Raw genomic sequence first — 20,605 nt, 5'->3', positions numbered from 1 at the left:
TCATCAAGTCATTTTGGTGATATTCTGCTCTTTATCTTGGCTGCAGGATGTGGCCAGAGTATTGGGGAGTATCGATTGTGTTGGTGTCTCCCCAAAATAAAACTGCCAGACCTTTATCTTGTACTTTTTAAGACCTAGCTTCTTTTTGTCGTCTTCTAAGACAAGACTGCATTTTCGTGGTGATTTTGACCTTTTTAATCATCATTAGTGATCTCAAAGAGCTGGCAGTGAGACGCATGCATGCTGGCCATGTCAGTTTCATTGCCACATATTTTGCACAATGCTTTAGTGTTTGACTTGGGTCAGGAGTGATCCAGGTCTTTCAATGTGGGGTGTTCGAGCCATATAAGCTGAAAAACAAACAATGACACAATTTCACACATTTATTTTTTTCCGAGTCTACTAGCCTAACGATTGTGCTGTATTGACGCCGACTCAGAAACAATTGCATAACTTCGCTGAATGCAATAATAACACAGTGCAGCCCTTTCTCTTGAGTTAGAAATGTTGCCCAGATTGAAAGCTGACATCCAGACAGCTCTCACAACAAACCTTAGGTCACTCGAGGCTCTCAAACTGGTTTGGCTTCGCCACACTCTTTCCCTGATTGCTGAAAAATATTTACATCAAAAGTCCAGTTTTTGAGTCAATAAGTTTCAAATAAAACAGCATAATAGCAAATAATAAAGTAGTGATTGTTGTGCTCGTGTTTTTCTTTTTTAATGTTAAACCCTTCAGCAGATCAGCAGGTTCACACAAAGTTTGTTAATACTTTATGATCATTAAAGGTAACATTGCGTTGTGTTTACATAATCCATAATCTCTCTCTATATGATACCATCTAACCCAGCTTGGATTATTGGAACTAACATACGGAAAACAACATAGGCCTATCCTTGCTGTCGGGTGGAAACCTTTCCAAAACCGTTCCTTTTTTTGTATAATATTAAAAACATTTTGAATTTGTGAAAATAGCAGATTGTAGATCTGCTATTTTCACTACTTTTGTGTGACACTCTTGTATGATGAAGTAATTAAGCTAATTTACAAAAAAGAAGAAAAAAGAAAGAAAGAAAACATACACATTTGGAATATACTTGTGGTCAGTACTTGTGGTCGCCCCTAGCGGGAAGATCGTTCAGTTGGAGCTCCGCAGTATTTCCTTTCTTTCTCTTTTTTTTCATACTTTTTTCTGTCTTTTTTCTTCTGTGTGAACTGTAACATTGGCCAGACTTGGCTTGTGTTTTTGATGGTCTTTTTTTGACAGTTTTTTAGTGTTTAATATTGATAGTTGTGCTTTAGGACACTTTATGTATATATATTTATATATGTTATTTGTTCCCTTTCTTGTTGTACCTTGCTCTTACTGTACTCTGTACTCTGTTCTTGTTTTTTCTTTTATCTTTTTGATCTCTGTAACTTTGTAAATAACCTTATACTGCTGTGCTGCCTCTGGGCAACTGATTTTCCCCCTTGGGATAATAAAGGTATCTATCTATCTATCGTGACTACTAATTGAAGCCGAGGCCGAATTGGGCCAAATCGCATGGATGAGCCCTGACAGCACATGGTTGGTGCTACAGACTCCAAATTTCGCACACAGATAGCTCAGACCTTTGCCTACGATCTTAGCTAGGCCTCGACCCGACCCGATATGCGGTTTTCCGGAACCAACGCGAAAGGTTCGGAATCTCCATATGCGGAGTCCTGACTACTAATTGAAGCCAATGGACGCCGAATCTGATTGGCCCGAATCGCATGGATGAGCCCTGAAAGCACATGGTTGGTGCTACAGACTCCAAATTTCGCACACAGACAGCTCAGACCTTTGCCTACGTTCTTAGCTAGGCCTCGACCCGACCCGATACACAGTTTTTCGGATCCGGCACAAAAGATTTGGAATCTCCTTATGCGGAGATGACTGACATCGGGCTGTTCCGGAGCAAGCGCTGACTCATTGTGACATCACTTCATAAAAGGCTCTGACATCACATACGCTAGATGAGTCAACTAAAAATCTCTCTGAGTGTGGCATAAACTAAAGTCTTTCTTCCTCTCACTTCGAGGTGAGCAAAGTTCAGGGTGCTCTTCAGAGCGGTTGGGTTCAGGGGAATTAGCGGGCTGTGCCTTTAAGAGAACCAGGTGAATAATGTGGATAAGCCCGGGCAGTTCCCTCTCACGCTAAACTTAAATAATAAAGGGGAATAAGGAGCCCAGGGGCAGGGAACTCCGGGGCGCTCTGTAAGTAAAGTAGGGTTGCTGTGTCTGCAGAGATCTCCATATATGGGCATAAGTGGACAAAGGCAAACAGATGGTCAAAACGGGTCCTATGACAACAGGTATAATGGGGTTTGCATTAAAGGGTAGGGCCGGAACTGGTACTGTGTCTGCAGAGATCTCCATATATGGGCATAAGTGGACAAAGGCAAACTGATGGTCAAAACGGGTCCTATGACAACAGGTATAATGGGGTTTGCATTAAAGGGTAGGGCCGGAACCGGTACTGTGTCTGCAGAGATCTCCATATATGGGTATAAGTGGACAAAGGCAAACAGATGGTCAAAACGGGTCCTATGACAACAGGTATAATGGGGTTTGCATTAAAGGGTGGGGCATTCATTCCCTATTTTAAATTCAGCGCGCGTGTTTCCCGCCGCAGCAGGTAGTCGGGGGCACTAACAGATGCAGAGATCTCCATAATGGGCATAAACGGACACAGACATCAGATACAGAGATCTCCATATATGGGCATGAAATGGATGCAGACAGACAGATACAGATATCTCCATATATGAGCATAAATGGACACAGGCAAACAGATGGTCAATACGGGTCCTACAGAGATCTCCATATATGGGCATAAAATGGACGCAGACAGACAGATAACTCCATATATGGGTATAAATGGACACAGGCAAACAGATGGTCAAAACGGGTCCTACAGAGATCTCCATATATGGGCATGAAATGGACGTAGACAGACAGATATCTCCATATATGGGCATAAATGGACACACGGCCAAACAGATGGTCAAAACGGATCCTATGACAACAGATATAATGAGGTTTGCATTAAAGGGCAGGGCATTCATTCCCTATTTACATTGTTCCCGAGTTGGCCAGGCCGCCGACTAGACGCTCGGCACGCCCGAAGCGCGTGCCGGACAGTTAACCCTTTAGTAAGATTCTTTAAAACCGGAGCCGAGATGTTCAATGCAAATCCAACTCAGGACCTGAAAATGGTGTTCAAGTCCAAAAGCTCACAGGGAGCTAAGAAAAAACATCTTAACCCTGATGTCCCTGACGTTGTTATTTTTGCACCAGGAGACCAGACACAACCTCGAGACATTGTTCTGTACAGAACTCCAGCTGATGCACCTAATCACAGACAAACTACACATATCAATTCACTCCACCCTATGTATGACCCAGCTGCCTATCCCTTGATCTTGCCATATGGAGATGCTGGCTTCAGCATCGACAATCCCATCCTCAAGGTTAATGCAAATTCAGCCAGAGGCAAAGTCACTCTTCAGGAGTTCTTCAGATTCCATCTACAACAAAGAACTAATTCTTTCAACACCCTTCTGAAGTCAGGGAGACTTACTCAAGAATACTTCTGTGATCAATACTCCAAAATTGAAAGTTGCCGGATGAAATTCTACAGGAGTAGGGAACAACAAGACAAGTACAGGGCCCACCAGTATTCAGGTCTGGATGATGCCCTAACTGCACAGCAAGCACAGCCAGGACAGACTGAGGCCACCAGGATTGGTCAACAGATAATTCTTCCAGGCTCACACACTGGTAGCCCCAGATACCAATTCAAGCGCTTTCAAGATGCCCTTGCCATAGCAGCCAGATATAGAAGGTTTGACCTCTTCATTACCATGACGTCAAATGCAAGGAGTGAAGGTGTACTGAGTAACATCTTTCCAGGACAGCAGCCCACCGACAGACCAGACATTGTTAACAAAGTTTTCAAAAGGAGTTTGGATGAGCTCCTCCACGACACAAAGCTCGGCGTCTTTGGGAAGATGAAGGCTAGAATACACACTATTGAAGGACAGATGAGAGGACTGAAACATGCCCACATACTGCTACTCCTACATGAGATTTTGACTGTCGCTGACATTGATCAAATAATTAGAGCAGACATACCTGACAAACAAAAGGAGCCAGAGCTGTATGAGCTGGTGTGTCGATTCATGCTACATGGACCCTGTGGCCCGGCCTACCCTAACAGCCCCTGCATGGTCAATGGTATCTGTACTAAGAAATTCCCTAAAAACTTCTGTGCCAACACACGACTGCCTCATGATGGTCATGGCTACCCAGAGTACAGACGGCCCATTGTCGGTCACACACATAAGAAGAATGACTTTCTGTTTGACAGCAGGTGGGTCGTTCCTTACAACGCTTGGGTCCTACTTAAATATAAATGCCACATCAATGTTGAATTTGTTGGCTCCTTCCGTACCATCAAGTACCTGTACAAATACGTCCATAAAGGAGTTGATGTTGGCACTCTAGATATTGAAGACAGGGATGAGATCTCCAGATTCATCAATGCCAGAACCATTGATGCTCATGATGCACACTGGAGAACAATGGAATACAAGATCCAGGACAGAGTCCCTGCTGTCACCAATCTCGCTATCCACACAGATGGCCAGCAGAGCATAATCTTCAGAGAAGGCTATGCACAGGAGGCCCTAGCGGCAGCCAAACCAACTACATTGCTTGCCTTCTTCCAACTAAACAGCAGGGACCCTGACGCAAGGCAATATCTTTACATGCAGATTCCAGAACATTACAAATGGGATGCAAAGGACCACATGTGGCAAAAAAGAGTCCACCAACTCAAGGATGCAGAACTTCCAAGTACAATAGGCAGGATGTCCAATGTATCAGTGCTCCAAGGAGAAAGATTCTACTTGAAACTGCTCCTAGGACATATCAGAGGACCACAGACCTATGATGACCTTAAGGTATATAACGGCAACCACTATGACACTTTCAAAGACACTGCTCTAGCCATGGGCTTGCTTCAGGACGATGGAGAATGGATTACCGCCATGCGTGACGTCTCAAGCTACGCTTCCTCAAGGAAAGTAAGAGAAACCTTTGCCATCATCCTCCACTACTGTCAACCTTCAGAGCCCAAAGATCTGTTTGAAAGATTCTTTGAACAGCTTAGTGAAGACTTTGTCCATGAGGAGGCCACTGCACAGAGGTGCCCTACAGATGCAGTAGACACAACATTTATACACAATCAGGTACTACTTGCAATTGAAAACGAGCTCTCGCAAATGGGAGGTAGTCTATCCAAACACAATGATATGCCACAGCCAAGACCACTAACTGAGCAGGAAAAACTGACACAAATCTTCAGATCTGAAAAATTCAACATAACACAGCAAGAACAAATTGTAAAGTCACTTGCTCCTAAGCTCAATGGAGAACAAATGGCACTCTACGAAGCTGTCTATCAGGCAGTACATGCACCAAAAGAAGAAACCATCACACGGCAGTTCATTCTAAACTCCCCAGCAGGTTATGGCAAAACCTTTACCTTTAAGGCAATTGCAGCTAAGATTCGCGCAGAGAATGGCATTGTACTGTGTGTGGGCAGCACAGGCTTAGCGGCACAGAACCTGGAGGGTGGTAGGACAGCTCATTCAAGATTTAAGATCCCAATCCCCATTTTTGAAGACTCTGTCTGTGCCATCAACGCCGAGTCCTCCCTGGCTAGGCTCATCAAAGAGAGCAACTTGATAATCTGGGACGAGATATTCAGTGTTAACCGATTTAATGTTGAGTGTGTGGAAAGAACACTGAGGGACCTCATGCACTCACAACAACCTTGGGGTGGCAAAACTGTCCTTCTGGGTGGAGACCCTAGGCAGACACTCCCTGTTATTAAAAGAGCAAGCAGAGCCCAGATAGTTACAGCATGCATCCAGATGTCACCACTGTATCCTCTCATGAAGCACCACAAGCTTAACATCAACATGAGGACAGAAACAGCTGAAAGGGACTTCTCCAACTATCTTCTTGCTTTAGGGGACGGAAAACTCCCTCACGAGGACACAGAAGTTCAAATCCGAATTCCACCACAACACTTGGTTAAGGATCTGAATACTCTGATTTCTTACACCTTTCCTGACCTGCAAAATGGATGTATCAACAAAGACAACCTTCTCAAAGGCACTGTATACACTCCTCTGAACAATGACATCCGAGAAATCAACAACATATGCTTGGCTGACTTACCTACAGAAGAGAGAGTCTACCTTTCAGCCGACTCAATTCAGGAGGACGACCACAAGGATTACGTGACTGTGGAATTACTCAATTCACTGACACCCTCTGGAATCCCTGATCATAACCTCAAATTGAAAGTAGGCGCACCAGTCATGCTGCTTAGAAACCTGCAATCAGGTCCTGACCGCACTCTCAAGAATGGCACCAGAATGGTGGTAATGCAAATGATGGACAGAGTCATTGAGTGTGAGATTGCAGTAGGCACAAACAGGGGTGAAACAATCTTCCTACCAAGAATACCTCACTATGACAGAGGTGAGCTTCCCTTCACCTTCATTAGACGACAGTTCCCTATCCGCTTAGCATTCTCTGTTACAATCAATAAGGGTCAGGGCCAAGAGAATGAACGAGTTGGCATCTACTTGCCTAAACCTGTGTTCGCTCATGGCCAACTCTACACAGCCTTCTCTAGAGGAAAGAGAGCCAGCGCTGTAAAAGTTTTCATTGTGGATAATGACAAGGGCATTACTGACAACATTGTTTATAGCGAACTCCTTTAGGATAATGGGATAAATGGACACAGACAGACACAGAGATCTCCATATACGGGCATAAAAGGGACACACCCAGACACATACAGAGATGTCCATATATCACAGACACAGATAGCTCCATATATGGGCATAAATGCACACACAGATGGGCATAAATGGACACAGGCAAACAGATGGCCAAAACGGGTCCTATGACAACAGGTATAATGGGGTTTGATTTAAAGGGTGGAGCATTCATTCCCTATTTACATCGTTCCTGTGTAGGCCGGTCCCCGACTAGACCCTCGGCCACCCGAAGGGCTAGACCCCTTCTAGTCTATCTAATATGGGGATACAAGGTTTCTGCCCGACAGAAACAAACTGTATGTAGGCTACTATATATGTTCTTATTTATTGGTATAATAATGAAAAATATCATGTCTTTTTTCCCCCGTACATTTATGAGCGGTGCAAACTGCTCCTACATTTCACTTAGTGTTAGCCAAATAATTTGCACAGAACAATCATGGGCCATTCTGTCCATGACGTCAGGGATCTCCATGTATGAGATGCAAATGTATTAGCCAAGAAAAATAGCACAGATATCCATGTCCGGGGGCAAAGTCTGACCAACCTCACATACTGACTGGACTTCGCCGGAAACCTCAAACCGGCACCGTCCGAACACAACTCAAGACCCGGAACAGCAACAACACTAACAGACTGTGGTCACTGTCCCAGGTCCCAGGCGGCACCCAGCCGACACCAGCCCAAAGTTTGAGGACTATCCTCGACTTGAGGAGTCCGAAGTGGTCAACTTGAGGACAATTCTATAGAAGCTTCTTCCCTCGTCCTTGGAGTCAATAACTAAAACTAAAAGCACACAAAACCTTATATAGTCCGACCAGTGCCTCTAGTCATTTGTCAAAAGATTCAGTCCTATATTTAGGCTGATCAGAGCAAAAGTCCCCAAGTTATGGCCATTTGAAATGATAGAAACTGCTATAACACTGCTGTAGTGCCCCATATATATGCAATTTAGATTTATTGTGCGACTATATGGTGGTGGCAGATCACTGCGCAGCATTTGTGCCATGGTTGGTGCAGATTGGAGCAACACTGAGCCTGTGGCCCCCAGGGGCCCTAACATGGCCCCTGGTGTAGCCCCCATGCAGGGGCCCTAACATGACCCCTGGTGTGGCCCCCAGGGGCCGTAACATGGCCCCTGGTGTGGCCCCTAGTGGGACTATTGTCATGGCAGACCCCTGAGTGTTTGTGCCAAGTGTGGTGCTGATTGGAGCAACGCACGGTGTGCCTTGCAAGTCTGCATGTTACGATTCAGATGTACACCGTCTGTCCGTCCGCCCACCCACCCACCCGCCTGCCTACCCATTCTCTAGGCCAGGGGTCAGCAACCTTTTTGAAATGAAGTGCCACATATTTATTTTCTACATAGTCAGTGTGCCATGTCAACATACATTTTAATGACACCCCATCAAACATTTGAACATATTTTTATTGCCAGGACATTGTTATAACGATCATTAGAGCAATAATCCACCATCCTCCATCTCTCCGGCACCCTCCCCAGTCAGAGTTCAGAGTTTTAATGAATGTAGAATTGTGTGCAGGATAGGTGACTTCATTTAATTGGCCACATTTTTTTAAAAATATAAAAAATCCTCTCTCCCACACTTCTGCCAGTGTGCCATAGCCTCGCATAGCCAAACGAATCTGCCATTGCAACGAAAAATTGCCCTTGGCAGATTTGTCTGGCTGCGAAGTGTGCCAGTGATCACCCTCCCCTGTGCCAATGTTGGCACCCTGCTCTAGGCAATTTTAATATGGTAAAATTAATTTTATATGTTTCTCAGGTTTTCTACTGGTTCTACAGAGTGAAGAAGACCCGCCCTCGCTGCGGTTGCAGCCAATAGCATTCGTTTCCAGGTAGCATTTCGGGACCGAAGTTCAAAGATGGCGGATTTCAATTCGCCGAAAAAGTGGCTTAAAAACGGGTCTGTAGAAACCAATGGGACTCGCTGTGTTCATATTGTTTTTACAGTCTAAGGTCCCGGCCCACAGGTTGAGAACCACTGGCCTATTGCTGGACCTTTATCAGAGCATGAATCTTTTCTCTCTATGGTTTTCATTTGACTATAATCACAATTAGCAAAGTTTCATAAGGACTCGCGTAGTGTGTAATTTAGCAATTATCGATTTTAACGGCTTCAGTTTGTTGCAAATAAAGTCAGACTCTCGACCGTAATTGCAAAGCAAAGTTTTTGCAATTGCTGCAGTTCTCCCGTTTCCTACAGAGCAGAACAGCACGCAGGGAACCCAAATGTTCGGTTTTTCACCGCTTATCGTAGGGGGAAATACCTCGTATCTCCATATCTCAACTTCTCGTGTTTTTTCGTCAAACGAATGCCCTTCGTCACACAAAGAGTCTTGGACAAAAGCAGGGAAAATAGCCAAGTTTACAATCTTATGAGCTTGTAGATCGGCCATTTACTTTTTTTGTAAAACAATTACAAAAAAAGGAATGATTATTTTTTCGGGCATTCGAGGTTTCCACCAGACGGCAACCTTATACAACTCCCATAGTGAACAATTGGTTGAGGCATATGAAATTAGAGGAAGAAAAAAAAATCGGGGGGAGACCACAGGGTTTCTGAGATGACTAGCATTTGAGTCTGTGGGTAAGAATGTTGTTAAAAGCTCATAAGGCTACAGTGCTTGCTGACTAAGAGCAAAGGAAATTATAAAAATGTTGTTTAATATGGCCCAGAGAATGACATGTGCGGGTGTGCGATTGCTTTCACAATTCGGCATTTGATCATCCCCAAAAAGCATCGCTGTAGTTACAAATAAAAGTTTAAAGCCTTTAAAGGCTAATTAAACTTAATTATTTAACAACAACATTTGTAGCCAATGTGTGTGTGTGTGTGTGTGTGTGTGTGTTTTTTATGGCTTTATTTGATAGTTGGTTGAGAGAGACAGGAAGCAGGGAAAGGTTGAGTGACATGCAGCTATGGTTGCAGATAGACATGCAACGTGGTTCGCCTGGCCTAGGAATCAAACCGGCAACTCGCTGCCAATAAAGTGGTACATTTGATCTTAAAGAAGGGGTACCGTGATTCTCGAGCATTTAAATAGCCATTGGGGAAACAAACAGGGGGGCCCTATACGTCCTCCCGTTGGGGGCTCCTCACATGAGTCAGTAGGATGCAACAGCAGTGACAACGCAGAATGTCCGTGGGAGAAAGGGGGTTAAACATTTTAGGAGAAAAAGTTTTTTTTTTAAACGTCCGCAAGCAACACGTTTCGACCTTGTAGATCTGGTACTTTTGCTACTTTTGAATTTGAATCCGTAAAAGTAAGAGATGTCTAGCATGGTGAGGTTTCAAACCGACAGAAAGCAGCCTCTCCGCTCATAAAACGCTCATCCGCGAACGCCGCTCCCTAATTCAGGCTATTTTCGTGCCGCGGCTGCGAACGCGCATCAATTTCGGTGGGGCTTCCCTTCCCTGACATGATGTTTGAAGAACGTTTTTCGAAGACCCACTGTGTTCTATACACCGTTGCAGCGCTAACAAGCACCTACAATATTAATGAGTCTGTGCAGGCGGCTGGCAGTGGCGACATCCAAATATACAGCACTGTCTCGCTAACACATACACTCATGATTCTTCCAGGGTCTCGGGGAGGGAGGGATGGAGAGAGAGAGAGAGAGAGAGAGAGAGAGAGAGAGAGAGAGAGAGAGAGAGAGAGAGAGAGCTGCTAGAGGAATCTCTAACACATGATCTCATGTCTACATGTCTGACAGGAGAGGCCGTAGCTCATCACAGCCCTCTGAACTCCTCTGTCTTCCCCGAGACAAGGCATCGGGTCCACAGAAATGAAGTACATTTACTTGAGTATTGTACTGCGGTCGGTGCTGTGTTCTACCTGTAACGCACGTGTACGCCGTCTGTTGTTGGAGATAAAAATATGAATAGCGTCTGCCCTCGTGAACCTTTCAAAGAGTCGTATTTGATAGGCATTATGCACTGGCGTATGCCCTGGCCACACAAATAGCCGCAGATCATAGATTATAGTACAGTATTTTTAGTTTAGTTTTGTGCCAGGCAGGGACCCCCTGGAAGAGAAAAATAGCAGATGTACTGTACAAGCTAGCTGTGAGCTTGTATGTCTGCCAGGACAGGAATTTCAGGGAGGCCATGAACGTCATTGCCCCTCAGTTTGGCCTTGTGCCCCTCCAAAATATGGCATGCCCCGAGTGGCCTTAATGCCCCAGCTGACTGTACCACTTTCTCCTCTGTCTCTTTCTTGTCATGTAGACGCCAGTCTTTTGTTGAGTCCCCATTTTTAAACCAATGTGCGTCTTTGATGTGTGCAGGGCTGAGCATCAGATTGTATTTATTTCACAGCAGATATTCTAGATATTAAATGTTACCCTTAAATTAAATTAATTGTTTAAATGGACTAACATCTTGTTTTATTTGATGGCCTTCCTGCCCTGGCATTTGGCCTTTGTGCCCTCAAAAATGGACAACACCAAAGGCCAAGTGGCCTTGCCTCTAAAATGATGAAATTCCAGGCCTATTTGTGAATAGCTAATGAATGTATAAAATATCGATAAAGCGGTAAAAATTGTGTGAAGCTATTGCAATGCAATGCATTTTGCAGGGACCCCTTGGAACATCCTCAAGGACCCCTGGGCGTCCCCGGACCGCACTTTGCATCTATCTGTACTTTACTTTCTGTTGCTTGGGAAACATATGAAAAGACAAAAGGTTGTATTTTTGACTCCATTATTTCTAGGTAAGGAGATACAAAACGCATACATAACTAACCCCTTATGCCCTATTAAGTCGTGAAAATAGCCGATCTGTAAGCTCAGACGATGCAATGTGTTGTTGTGAGCTTGTAGATCTGTTCTATTTTTTTCTCACTCATTTTGAAATTCTTTGAAAATGATTGTTTTGGCCGTTTTGTAATGTCAATACAGCAATGCATTTAGAATAAATAAAAACAAAAAACTAACTTTGCAACAATTGTATTTTAGAGTACCTAAAGCACGTACTATTCCATACTATACCATAATATATTTTAAAAGCCAGAACTTCAGTTACTCAAAATACAAATTTGACCGAGAAACATTCACTTGTAATTTGAGCATCATTTTGACCAGAAGTATAAAGGCCTTTGCACTCAGACGCGTTTTTTTCGCACTGAAAAAAACAGACGTTTTTTTTTTTTTTAAAGAAAACAATGATTCTCTATGACCTCATGCACACCGGCTCCGAATTTGCCATGCGGCAGGTGGCGGTGGCAGTGCGTTTTTTTCCCGATCGAACCCAGTTCGATTTGTGCGTCTTGTCAATAAGTAAAAACGTATTGACTCCTTTTATGACTCCTTTCCGGATCTGAAGTGTGGATTCCGCACAGCCTTTCACACCAAATCCAAAGCGTTTTAATCATGCAGCAAACAGAAAAAAACGCAATGGTTGAAAATCGCGCCTGTGTGCAAAAGCCCTTAACACCTTGCCGTCCGAAATAGAATGGTGGTTGGTAGATTAGCCGTGAAATTTCTATTATTGTATTGTGATCTGAGACATAATATTATGTTTATAAACATGATCCCGCAGCCCCTCCATCTTGAGCAGCGCCGCTGTTTTTTCTTTTTTTTTTTTCCCCAGGCCAGTAACTCACCATGATTTTCTCGATTTCCGTTGGGATAGAATGGGGGTTTTGGCCGATCGTCGATGTCCCCGTGCGTTTCGCGTGCGCGATCCTTTCACGTAAATGTCCCCGCAAATAGTCCATGTGTGACTGAAGAACAGAACTGAAAAGTTTCGCTAGCATAGCCCCAAGCATGGCTGCTGTAGGAGCTCGAGTGTGCAGACAGCAAACGGATGGCTGGGAGTAGCCTTGGAGAAGGAGAGGCGCTGACGTCACCTCTGCTTCATGCACGGTCTGCATGAGCTATCAGTGCACGAGTGGTGACTAGGGAAGGTTAGACGATCGCCGATTTTCGGATCAAAAGCTTTTATTCCGGTTTTAAAGACAAAGTCCGGGAATGTACGACGTGGCTGAGAGTCCCTGGGGGGATGTGCGATATAGTACGGTTTTAACATTAAGGGGCTCCCCGTGGCTTAGAAGGTGTTAATAGGCTACATGAAGTACTTTGACTCAACTACTAACTAGGTATTGAGTATATTTACTGCGTGCAGAGACGTCAATTGGGCTAGGTATGGCAGCTGCAATACCTTGGCTACAGCGGGAAAAAAATAAATGTACTTCAAATAAATTCATCATGCCTGTTCTAAGGTATGGCAACACACCAGTCATGTTGTCATACCTTAGCTTTTTCTGAACTGACGCCACTGACTGCGTGTCAAGGAGACTAGAGAGAAAGCCAGCGAGCGAACATGCGTGCGGAGAGGAGAGGAGAGGAGAGGGGCAGGATATACGACCTTGTGTATTGTCGCTAATAGATTCCCTATAGCACGAGCCTCTCTCTCTCTCTCTGGTGGAGAAGGCATTACTACATGGTCTCCATCCTAAGGCTCGTGTTACGTAGGGTTTGGAGAAGCATGCCGTGCACTTAATGGAGATTAAATCATCCACTTTGGACCATGATCCACACTGAGCTGGACGGCCGGGGCTGAGATGCACCTCGTGCACTGTCTGTCTGTCTGTCTGTCTGTCTGTCTGTCTGTCTGTCTGTCTGCAGGGGCGTCACAAGGGGGGGGGAAGTGGGGCTGAGTTACTAGGGCCCAAGGTGGAGGGGCCTTCATGATACGTAGCCTGCGAAGTTAGTTCAGGCAGGTATACTCGAGAGGGTACATTGTATTGCAGTTTTATAAGGACACTAATACTCACTATTATGCCAGACCCTACGTCATTGGCCGACGTGGCAGTCAGCTGATCATTTGCCAACTACTTAAACCCGCCCAGTGTGTCATCCTCCCTGCTGCTCTTGCCCGGACTATTGCTTGTGTTTGCTTGCCCCCACCGCCTCCCCAGCACCACCAGTAGGCTCTGCTAACTCTGTTCCCCATGGGTGGGTTGTTTATATATCTATATATCTCCCTGCTCATTATGGTTAATGATGTTCTTCTTCTGTGCTGCTTGATGCTGAGCAGGGAGAAAATTTAGCAGAGCCAAACACCAAATTAAATGTGACATACACACTTGTATACTCATTAATAATAAACATAAACATTGTTCAATATATCGTGAGTTACCTGACTTTAGCTATTGAAAAATAGCAGATATACAAGCTCACAGCGTGGCACCGAGTGCCGCGCTGCGAGCTTGTAGATCTGCTATTTTTTAAAAGTCGTGAAAATGTGTTCAAATCTTTGAATATATGAATTTTTTAAGAGGACATTTGTAACTCAATTTTTTTCGCTTCTGGGGGGTACCTGGAACTAAATATTTTGAGATGGGGGTCCGTGTCCAAATACATATCATTTTGGGGGTCCTTCACATGAAAATGTTTGAGCACCACTGACATGGAAACAAAAAAAACCTTAGAAGGATTGGGACACATTTTTCACAATGTTTCAAAAAAGTGCGAAAAACTGAAAGCTTTAGTTACTAATTACATTGTATAGATTTTGATTATTATTACAAAACATGCATTTACCGCTTCGGCACTGGTTTCTTAAGGACAACGCAGCACACACAGCCCCCACCCACACGCACATGCGCACACACACACGCAGAGTTACACCATACATTTCTATTTGGTTACATTGGTTCACTCTGGATCACTGTGGATTACACATGCACGCACGCACGCACACACACACACGTGCACCCCAATGAAAAAGAATAGAGCAAGGCCTTTGTGTCAGCCCCCCCCCGCCCCCCCCGCCCCCCCCCCCCATCCACCAGTAACATAAAACAGATGTTTATCGGCAATATCCTCTATTACTAATATGAGCCTATAAAATTCGGCATAAGCGAAATAAAAACTCCATTTCGGTTTGTCAAATTCATTGTGCTTTAAAACAGATTTATGCCAAGCCGACACGTAGCCGCGCGCTCCGAGGCCCCGGTCCACTCCGACCCGACAGCGCTATAGTCTCGTCATTACAGTAGACGACGCGGTCATGTGTGTGTGTGTGTGTGTGTGTGTGTGTGTGTGTGTGTGTGTGTGTGTGTGTGTGTGTGTGTGTGTGTGTGTGTGTGTGTGTGTGTGTGTGTGTGCATTCTCACTCTTGGCACCAGGGGCAGCGGTTACCCTGCTGACCTTGTGGAGGGCTGGAGAGGCAGACACGCAGGGAACACACACACACACACGCACGTGCGCGCGCACGTGCACACACACATACAGATATATGGACGCGGTGCTGCTGCAGCTTCCCTGGCAGTCTCCACAGCTGGGAGCAATGAAGGACCCATACAGAGAGAATACCCCACAATTGCCTGACAGAAAAGCTTCAAATTGTTAATGGGGACCACACTCATTTTTGCCATTTTTTTTAACCCTGCAAGGCCCACTGTCGCTTTTTGGATTTTATCAAAAAAAGAGTTTAAATCATTTGTTTTCCTGTTCTTTTTTCACATTAACATCACCATTGGATCCTATTGTTTAGTATTACAATGCCATTGGCCACGATATTTGCATATAAATATCCCCCACAGAGGCTGACATTCACACCCCCCACAGAGGCTGACATTCCAGAGCTAGACGAACAACATCTCACTTTTTCACTGAAGCTATTCCTCACAAAAACATAAGTAAAATGCCTGTAATATATATATATATATATATATATATATATATATATATATATATATATATATTAGGGGTGTAACGATACACAAAATTCACGGTTCGGTTCGGTTCGATATTTTGGTGTCAAAGTTCGATACTTTTTCGATACAAAAAATAAACAGAAATGTTTTGTTTTAACTTTAACAATACGGTACCCAAACTCTAGGGTAGTGATTCTCTAAGCGGGCTCTGCGGACCCCTAGGGGTCCTTGAGGGGGTTCCAGGGGAATGTGGATGTGGAGTGGTATTGTATTGTATATTTCGTTACAGGGTCATTCGGTTCGATATTTCTCGGTTCGATTCGATTTTCGATATTCGGTTCGATATGTTGCACCCCCAATATATATATATATATATATATATTAGAACATCTAGAACATGTACATAATGTTATTATTGTGAAAGATATCCCCAAAATGTAAATTAGAGCATGATTTATGATGTATGGCTATAAAACCTTAGAAAAACATATATTCTTTTAAAAACATTACATTTTCCTCTAATTAGGACTCCTACAACACCATCTGATTTTGTTTTAAAAATATTTTGCAAGTAGAAATTAATTTGGGCCTTACAGGGTTAAAAAGGAAGCCTCTTTTGTGTGTGTGTGTGTGTGTGTGTGTGTGTGTGTGTGTGTGTGTGTGTGTGTGTGTGTGTGTGTGTGTGTGTGTGTGTGTGTGTGTGTGTGTGTGCGTGTGTGTGTGTGCGTCTCTAAAAATGCCTTGTATTTCAAACCATAGCCACAGGAGAGACTCTCTCACTTTGAGTGAGCGTGCGCTTTTTGTGTTTGTCGCTTCAGTGGACAACAAACATTTTGACCACTTGAACCCCTTCATGCCTATACTGGGGGGGACCAAAAATAGTCGTGTACCTACAAAAAGCGCTTGTTAGATCAGGTATGTTTTGCGGAAGAGATTTGACGTAGACAGGAAAAAAAAAGGGGGAGTGGAGTTGTTGTAAGTCAAGTCCATTCCTCTCTCTCACAGACTGGAGAGGTTCTGAGTGGTTTATAAAAAGTATTTTCTAATTACCTGGCATTACGAGAGATGGAAATATTTCACACGGCTGGGTCTGACAAGATAATGATGTTTCATTATGCTCTGTTCCTTAAGTCATTTAGGCCTAGAATTATTGAATGCTTTAGCTATTAAAAAATAGCAGATCTACAAGCTCACAGCGCGGCACCGAGTGCCGCGCTGCGAGCTTGTAGATCTGCTATTTTTGAAAATCTTGATTTTTTTTTGCGGGGCCTCTCTCCATTCCGACATGCTGCCATTCCGACATTGACTTCTAATTGTCTGAGTGGCAGCACTTCCATAGAGGTTAGGGTTAGGTATTAGTGTCGGAATGGGGGGATTTCGGGATGGCAGCATGTCGGAATGGGAGGATGCATCCTTTTTTTGCAAGTTTTTGAATATATCTTTTTAAAAGCGAACGTTTGTAACTCAAATATTTAATTCTGGGGGGTCCCTGGAACGAAATATTTTGAGATGGGGTCCGTGGCCAAATACATATAATTTGGGGGGTCCTTGACATGAAAAAGTTTGAGAAACACTGACATAGAAATAGCTTTTTCAAAAAACCTATAGAAGACACTTCGGGTCAAAAATATTCAAAGACTTGCACAAATGTTCCCGATTTTTTTTTCCAAAATAGCAGATCTACAAGCTTGTATATCTGCTATTTTTCAATAGTTAAGGCATAAAATAATGCGTAATAATGCATTTCCGGTCTAAACGACTTAAAGAATGTAATGAGAAGCTGATTCATAGCAGCACTCATCATCATTATATGATAAACATCTACAGATCATCATCCACATATTTGATCATTTGGGTAGAGCTCACTGTGTGTGCACACAGCCACATCCTCTATGTTTCCCTTTTAATTGGGTGGATAGTGATATACGGCCGCTGTCGCACGGAAAACCTTGCATCTCCAAAACCCTGTTACTTTTCGGGAAAATGGAATGACAATCTTCCGGAAACAGTGAAAAGTGAAAACGGCCAATCTTAGAGCCTTGCAGATCGTCTATTTTCACTACTTAAAGGGCTTTGCACACAGGCCCGTTGCGTTTTTTCCCCCATTTGCTGCATGATTGAAACGCATTGGATTTGGTGTGCAATGCTGTGCGGAATCCACACTGTGGATCTGAAAAGGAGTCATAAAAGGAGTTTTTAGCGCACAAATTGAACTGGGTTCGATCGAAAAAAGAAAAAAAAACACTTCCGCAGCCACTTGCCGCATGGCAAATTCGGAGCAGGTGTCCATGAGGTCATAGAGAATCATGGGTTTCTTAAAAAAAATTAAATCGTCATTTTTTTCCGTGCGAAGAATCGCGCCTGTCTGCAAAGCCCTTTAGTGTGACACACTTGTACAGTGAAGTGGCATGAGTTCATTTACGAAGAAAACTTTTGAAATATGGTTGAAATATGGAGATAAGAGGTTTCTGCAAGTTTTGAGGTCCAGTTTCCAAATCGATACAAACTTGTATGAGTGTGAGAGCGTGTGTGTGTGTGTGTGTGTGTGTGTGTGTGTGTGTGTGTGTGTGTGTGTGTGTGTGTGTGTGTGTGTGTGTGTGTTCTGAGTGTGCGAGGCGTACTTGAGGCAGCCTTCGCAGTCGATGTTGCCCGTGTTCTCTTTGATGGTGCGCTCAGAGACGAAGGCCGGGTACTCCATGTCACACGGCACCTGCATGTTCCTCCCCACCCTCTGGGCTGGACGGACGGACGGACGGACGGACGGACGGGCAGAAAGAACAGAAGGACAGACACAAGGAAAGGAAGACAAGACGAGAGAACCGTGAACCGTGAACAGGATCAATTTAGTCAGTCAATTTAATCAGTCATGCATATAGTCAGATAAATAGACAGAAAGACAGACAGGCCACACACACAAACACACACATTCACCCATGAATGTTGTACGAATGGTGGAATGGCAGAAAGAAAGAAAGAAAGAAAGAAAGAAAGAAAGAAAGAAAGAAAGAAAGAAAGAAAGAAAGAAAGAAAGAAAGAAAGAAAGAAAGAAAGAAAGAACGAACGAACGAACGAACGAACGAACGAACATTCTAATCTTCATTTAAAAAGGGGAAAGGGTCCCATGCAGAAAGAGAGACAGATACATACAGTCCATCTATGGGAGGGGTGAGCTGATGCAAAACATCGGGGAAATATGTACGTACTGTAGCTCAAATATATAATTAACATGTGGGCTTCAAAGCCATGTAAATATTTCGCACGCAAATAGTAAAACACACCACATCCTAGCAAATACAGGAGGTTTGAACAGAACGCAGCCCAGAGCTGTCTCAGTACGGAGCCAGAGGCTGGCTCTGTGTAGGGCTGGAAAAAAGTACTCACATTCTTTACTAAAGTAAAAGTATCAATACTGCGATGTAGAAATACTCTGTTACAAGTAGAAGTCCTGTATTCAAAATGTACAAAGTACAAACGTATTGGATACAAAATGTACTTAAATTGACAACAGTAGAAAGTACTCATTGTGCAGAATGTCCCATTTCACAATGTAAAATGTATAAAAATCTTTTGAAAATAGCAGATCACAATGCGTCGCGATGCAACGCATTGTGATCTGCTTGTAGATCGGCTATTTTCAAATGGCCAAAATGTATAGAGCTGAAGTAATAATGTATGTTTTGTAATAATAATCAAAATCTGCAAAGTAACTAGTAACTTAAGTGCCTGAATAAATGTATGTTTTATTGCAGTTTGTACAAATATTTTAATACTTTTCTGTCACACATTTATGTGAAAACTCAATAAAAATGTGATTATTAAAAAAATATATATATTTGGACCTGAGATGTCGTGGAGTATAGAAGAAGTATTGAAAATTGGAAATACTCAAGTAAGGTACAAATAACTCAAAATTGTAGTACCTCAAAAGTACAGTACTTAAGTAAATCCACTTAGTTACTTTATACACCACTGCCTCTGTGCGCTGGTGCAAGTATTTACAGTGCAGATGTAGAGGCCAGAACCATTTCCCTGAACACTCCTGCCACCAAATGGTTGCAACCGGTACTACACACATTCAGAAGGTTTATAATATCTGTCAGTTTTTGACCTCTGTGGTTGAGAGTTAACAAACGAGAAAGCCTTTTTTTAGTCCTTCTCTTAATTTGGGTTCTTAAATACCTCCGTTATGAAGACGTTTCCTTTTGGAAAATGTCAGAAAAAAAGGGGGGCATTTCTAGCAGAGTCATGACACGATGTTGCTATAGGCTGACTTCTTAAAAGATTGCGGATTAGCGTTGTGTTGTATGATTTTCAATACAACGGTTTAATTACTTGCTGTCATTTGTGTGACAACACACTGCACTGTGCATGTGTGTGTGTGTGTGTGTGTGTGTGTGTGTGTGTGTGTGTGTGTGTGTGTGTGTGTGTGTGTGTGCGTGCGTGCGTGCGTGCATGCGTGCGTGTGTGCGTGCGTGCAGCCTACATGCCCAGATTAGTTCGGCTTCAGATGGTACACAGCTAAATCCTCAGTGTCGATTCATCCCTTTGCACCTCTTGAGAATGTAACAAATGAAACCAAATGGGACCCTTGCGGGGTTACATTTTGCACACTCTCAAGAGTTAAACTAACACTGTGGATTTTGTACTGTGTGCGTACTGCGGATTAGGGTGTTCGTGCAGCTATGTCGGGGTGTGTCGCTCGTGTGTCACACAGTCCCGGCGTCTCGCACTGTAAAAAGATATCGAAAATGCCGCTAAGTCCTGAGGCTAGCCAGCTGTGAAATTGTCTTTGACTGCTTGGCAAGCGGCGGGCGGTACGAACGAACCCCACCGCTCCACCGTCCGCCGGCCATTCAGCCAGGGACGTGTGAAGAATTTTAGAGAGGCAGAGGCTGACATTTCTAAAAGGGTCTTTTGGTGAGAATATCGAAGCTCACACCGCGCGGTGAGAATATCGAAGCTCACAACGCGTTGCAGTGCGACGCGTTGTGAGCTTGGAAGTCTTCTATTTTCAATGAGTTTCAGGAGAG

The 20,605-nt window shown here is 43.7% G+C and overlaps 1 protein-coding gene across 1 annotated transcript in view; it reads right to left on the bottom strand.

Moving 5' to 3' along the window:
- Positions 1-20,605, bottom strand: part of LOC308291136 (voltage-dependent calcium channel subunit alpha-2/delta-3-like) — a gene marked incomplete at both ends in the record, with an annotated part of 340,367 nt that overhangs the window by 12,508 nt on the left and 307,254 nt on the right. The window contains one exon of the mRNA XM_080733078.1: positions 18,197-18,311. Coding sequence (XP_080589204.1) covers positions 18,197-18,311 — 115 coding nt within the window. The remainder of the gene's footprint in view (positions 1-18,196; positions 18,312-20,605) is intronic.

Source organism: Nannobrachium achirus (assembly GCF_963921795.1).
Source record: "Nannobrachium achirus genome assembly, chromosome: 9".
NCBI classification, from domain to species: Eukaryota; Metazoa; Chordata; class Actinopteri; order Myctophiformes; family Myctophidae; genus Nannobrachium; species Nannobrachium achirus.
The sequence above is the reverse complement of the archived record's forward strand: the minus strand, read 5'-3'. Positions and strand labels throughout refer to the sequence as shown.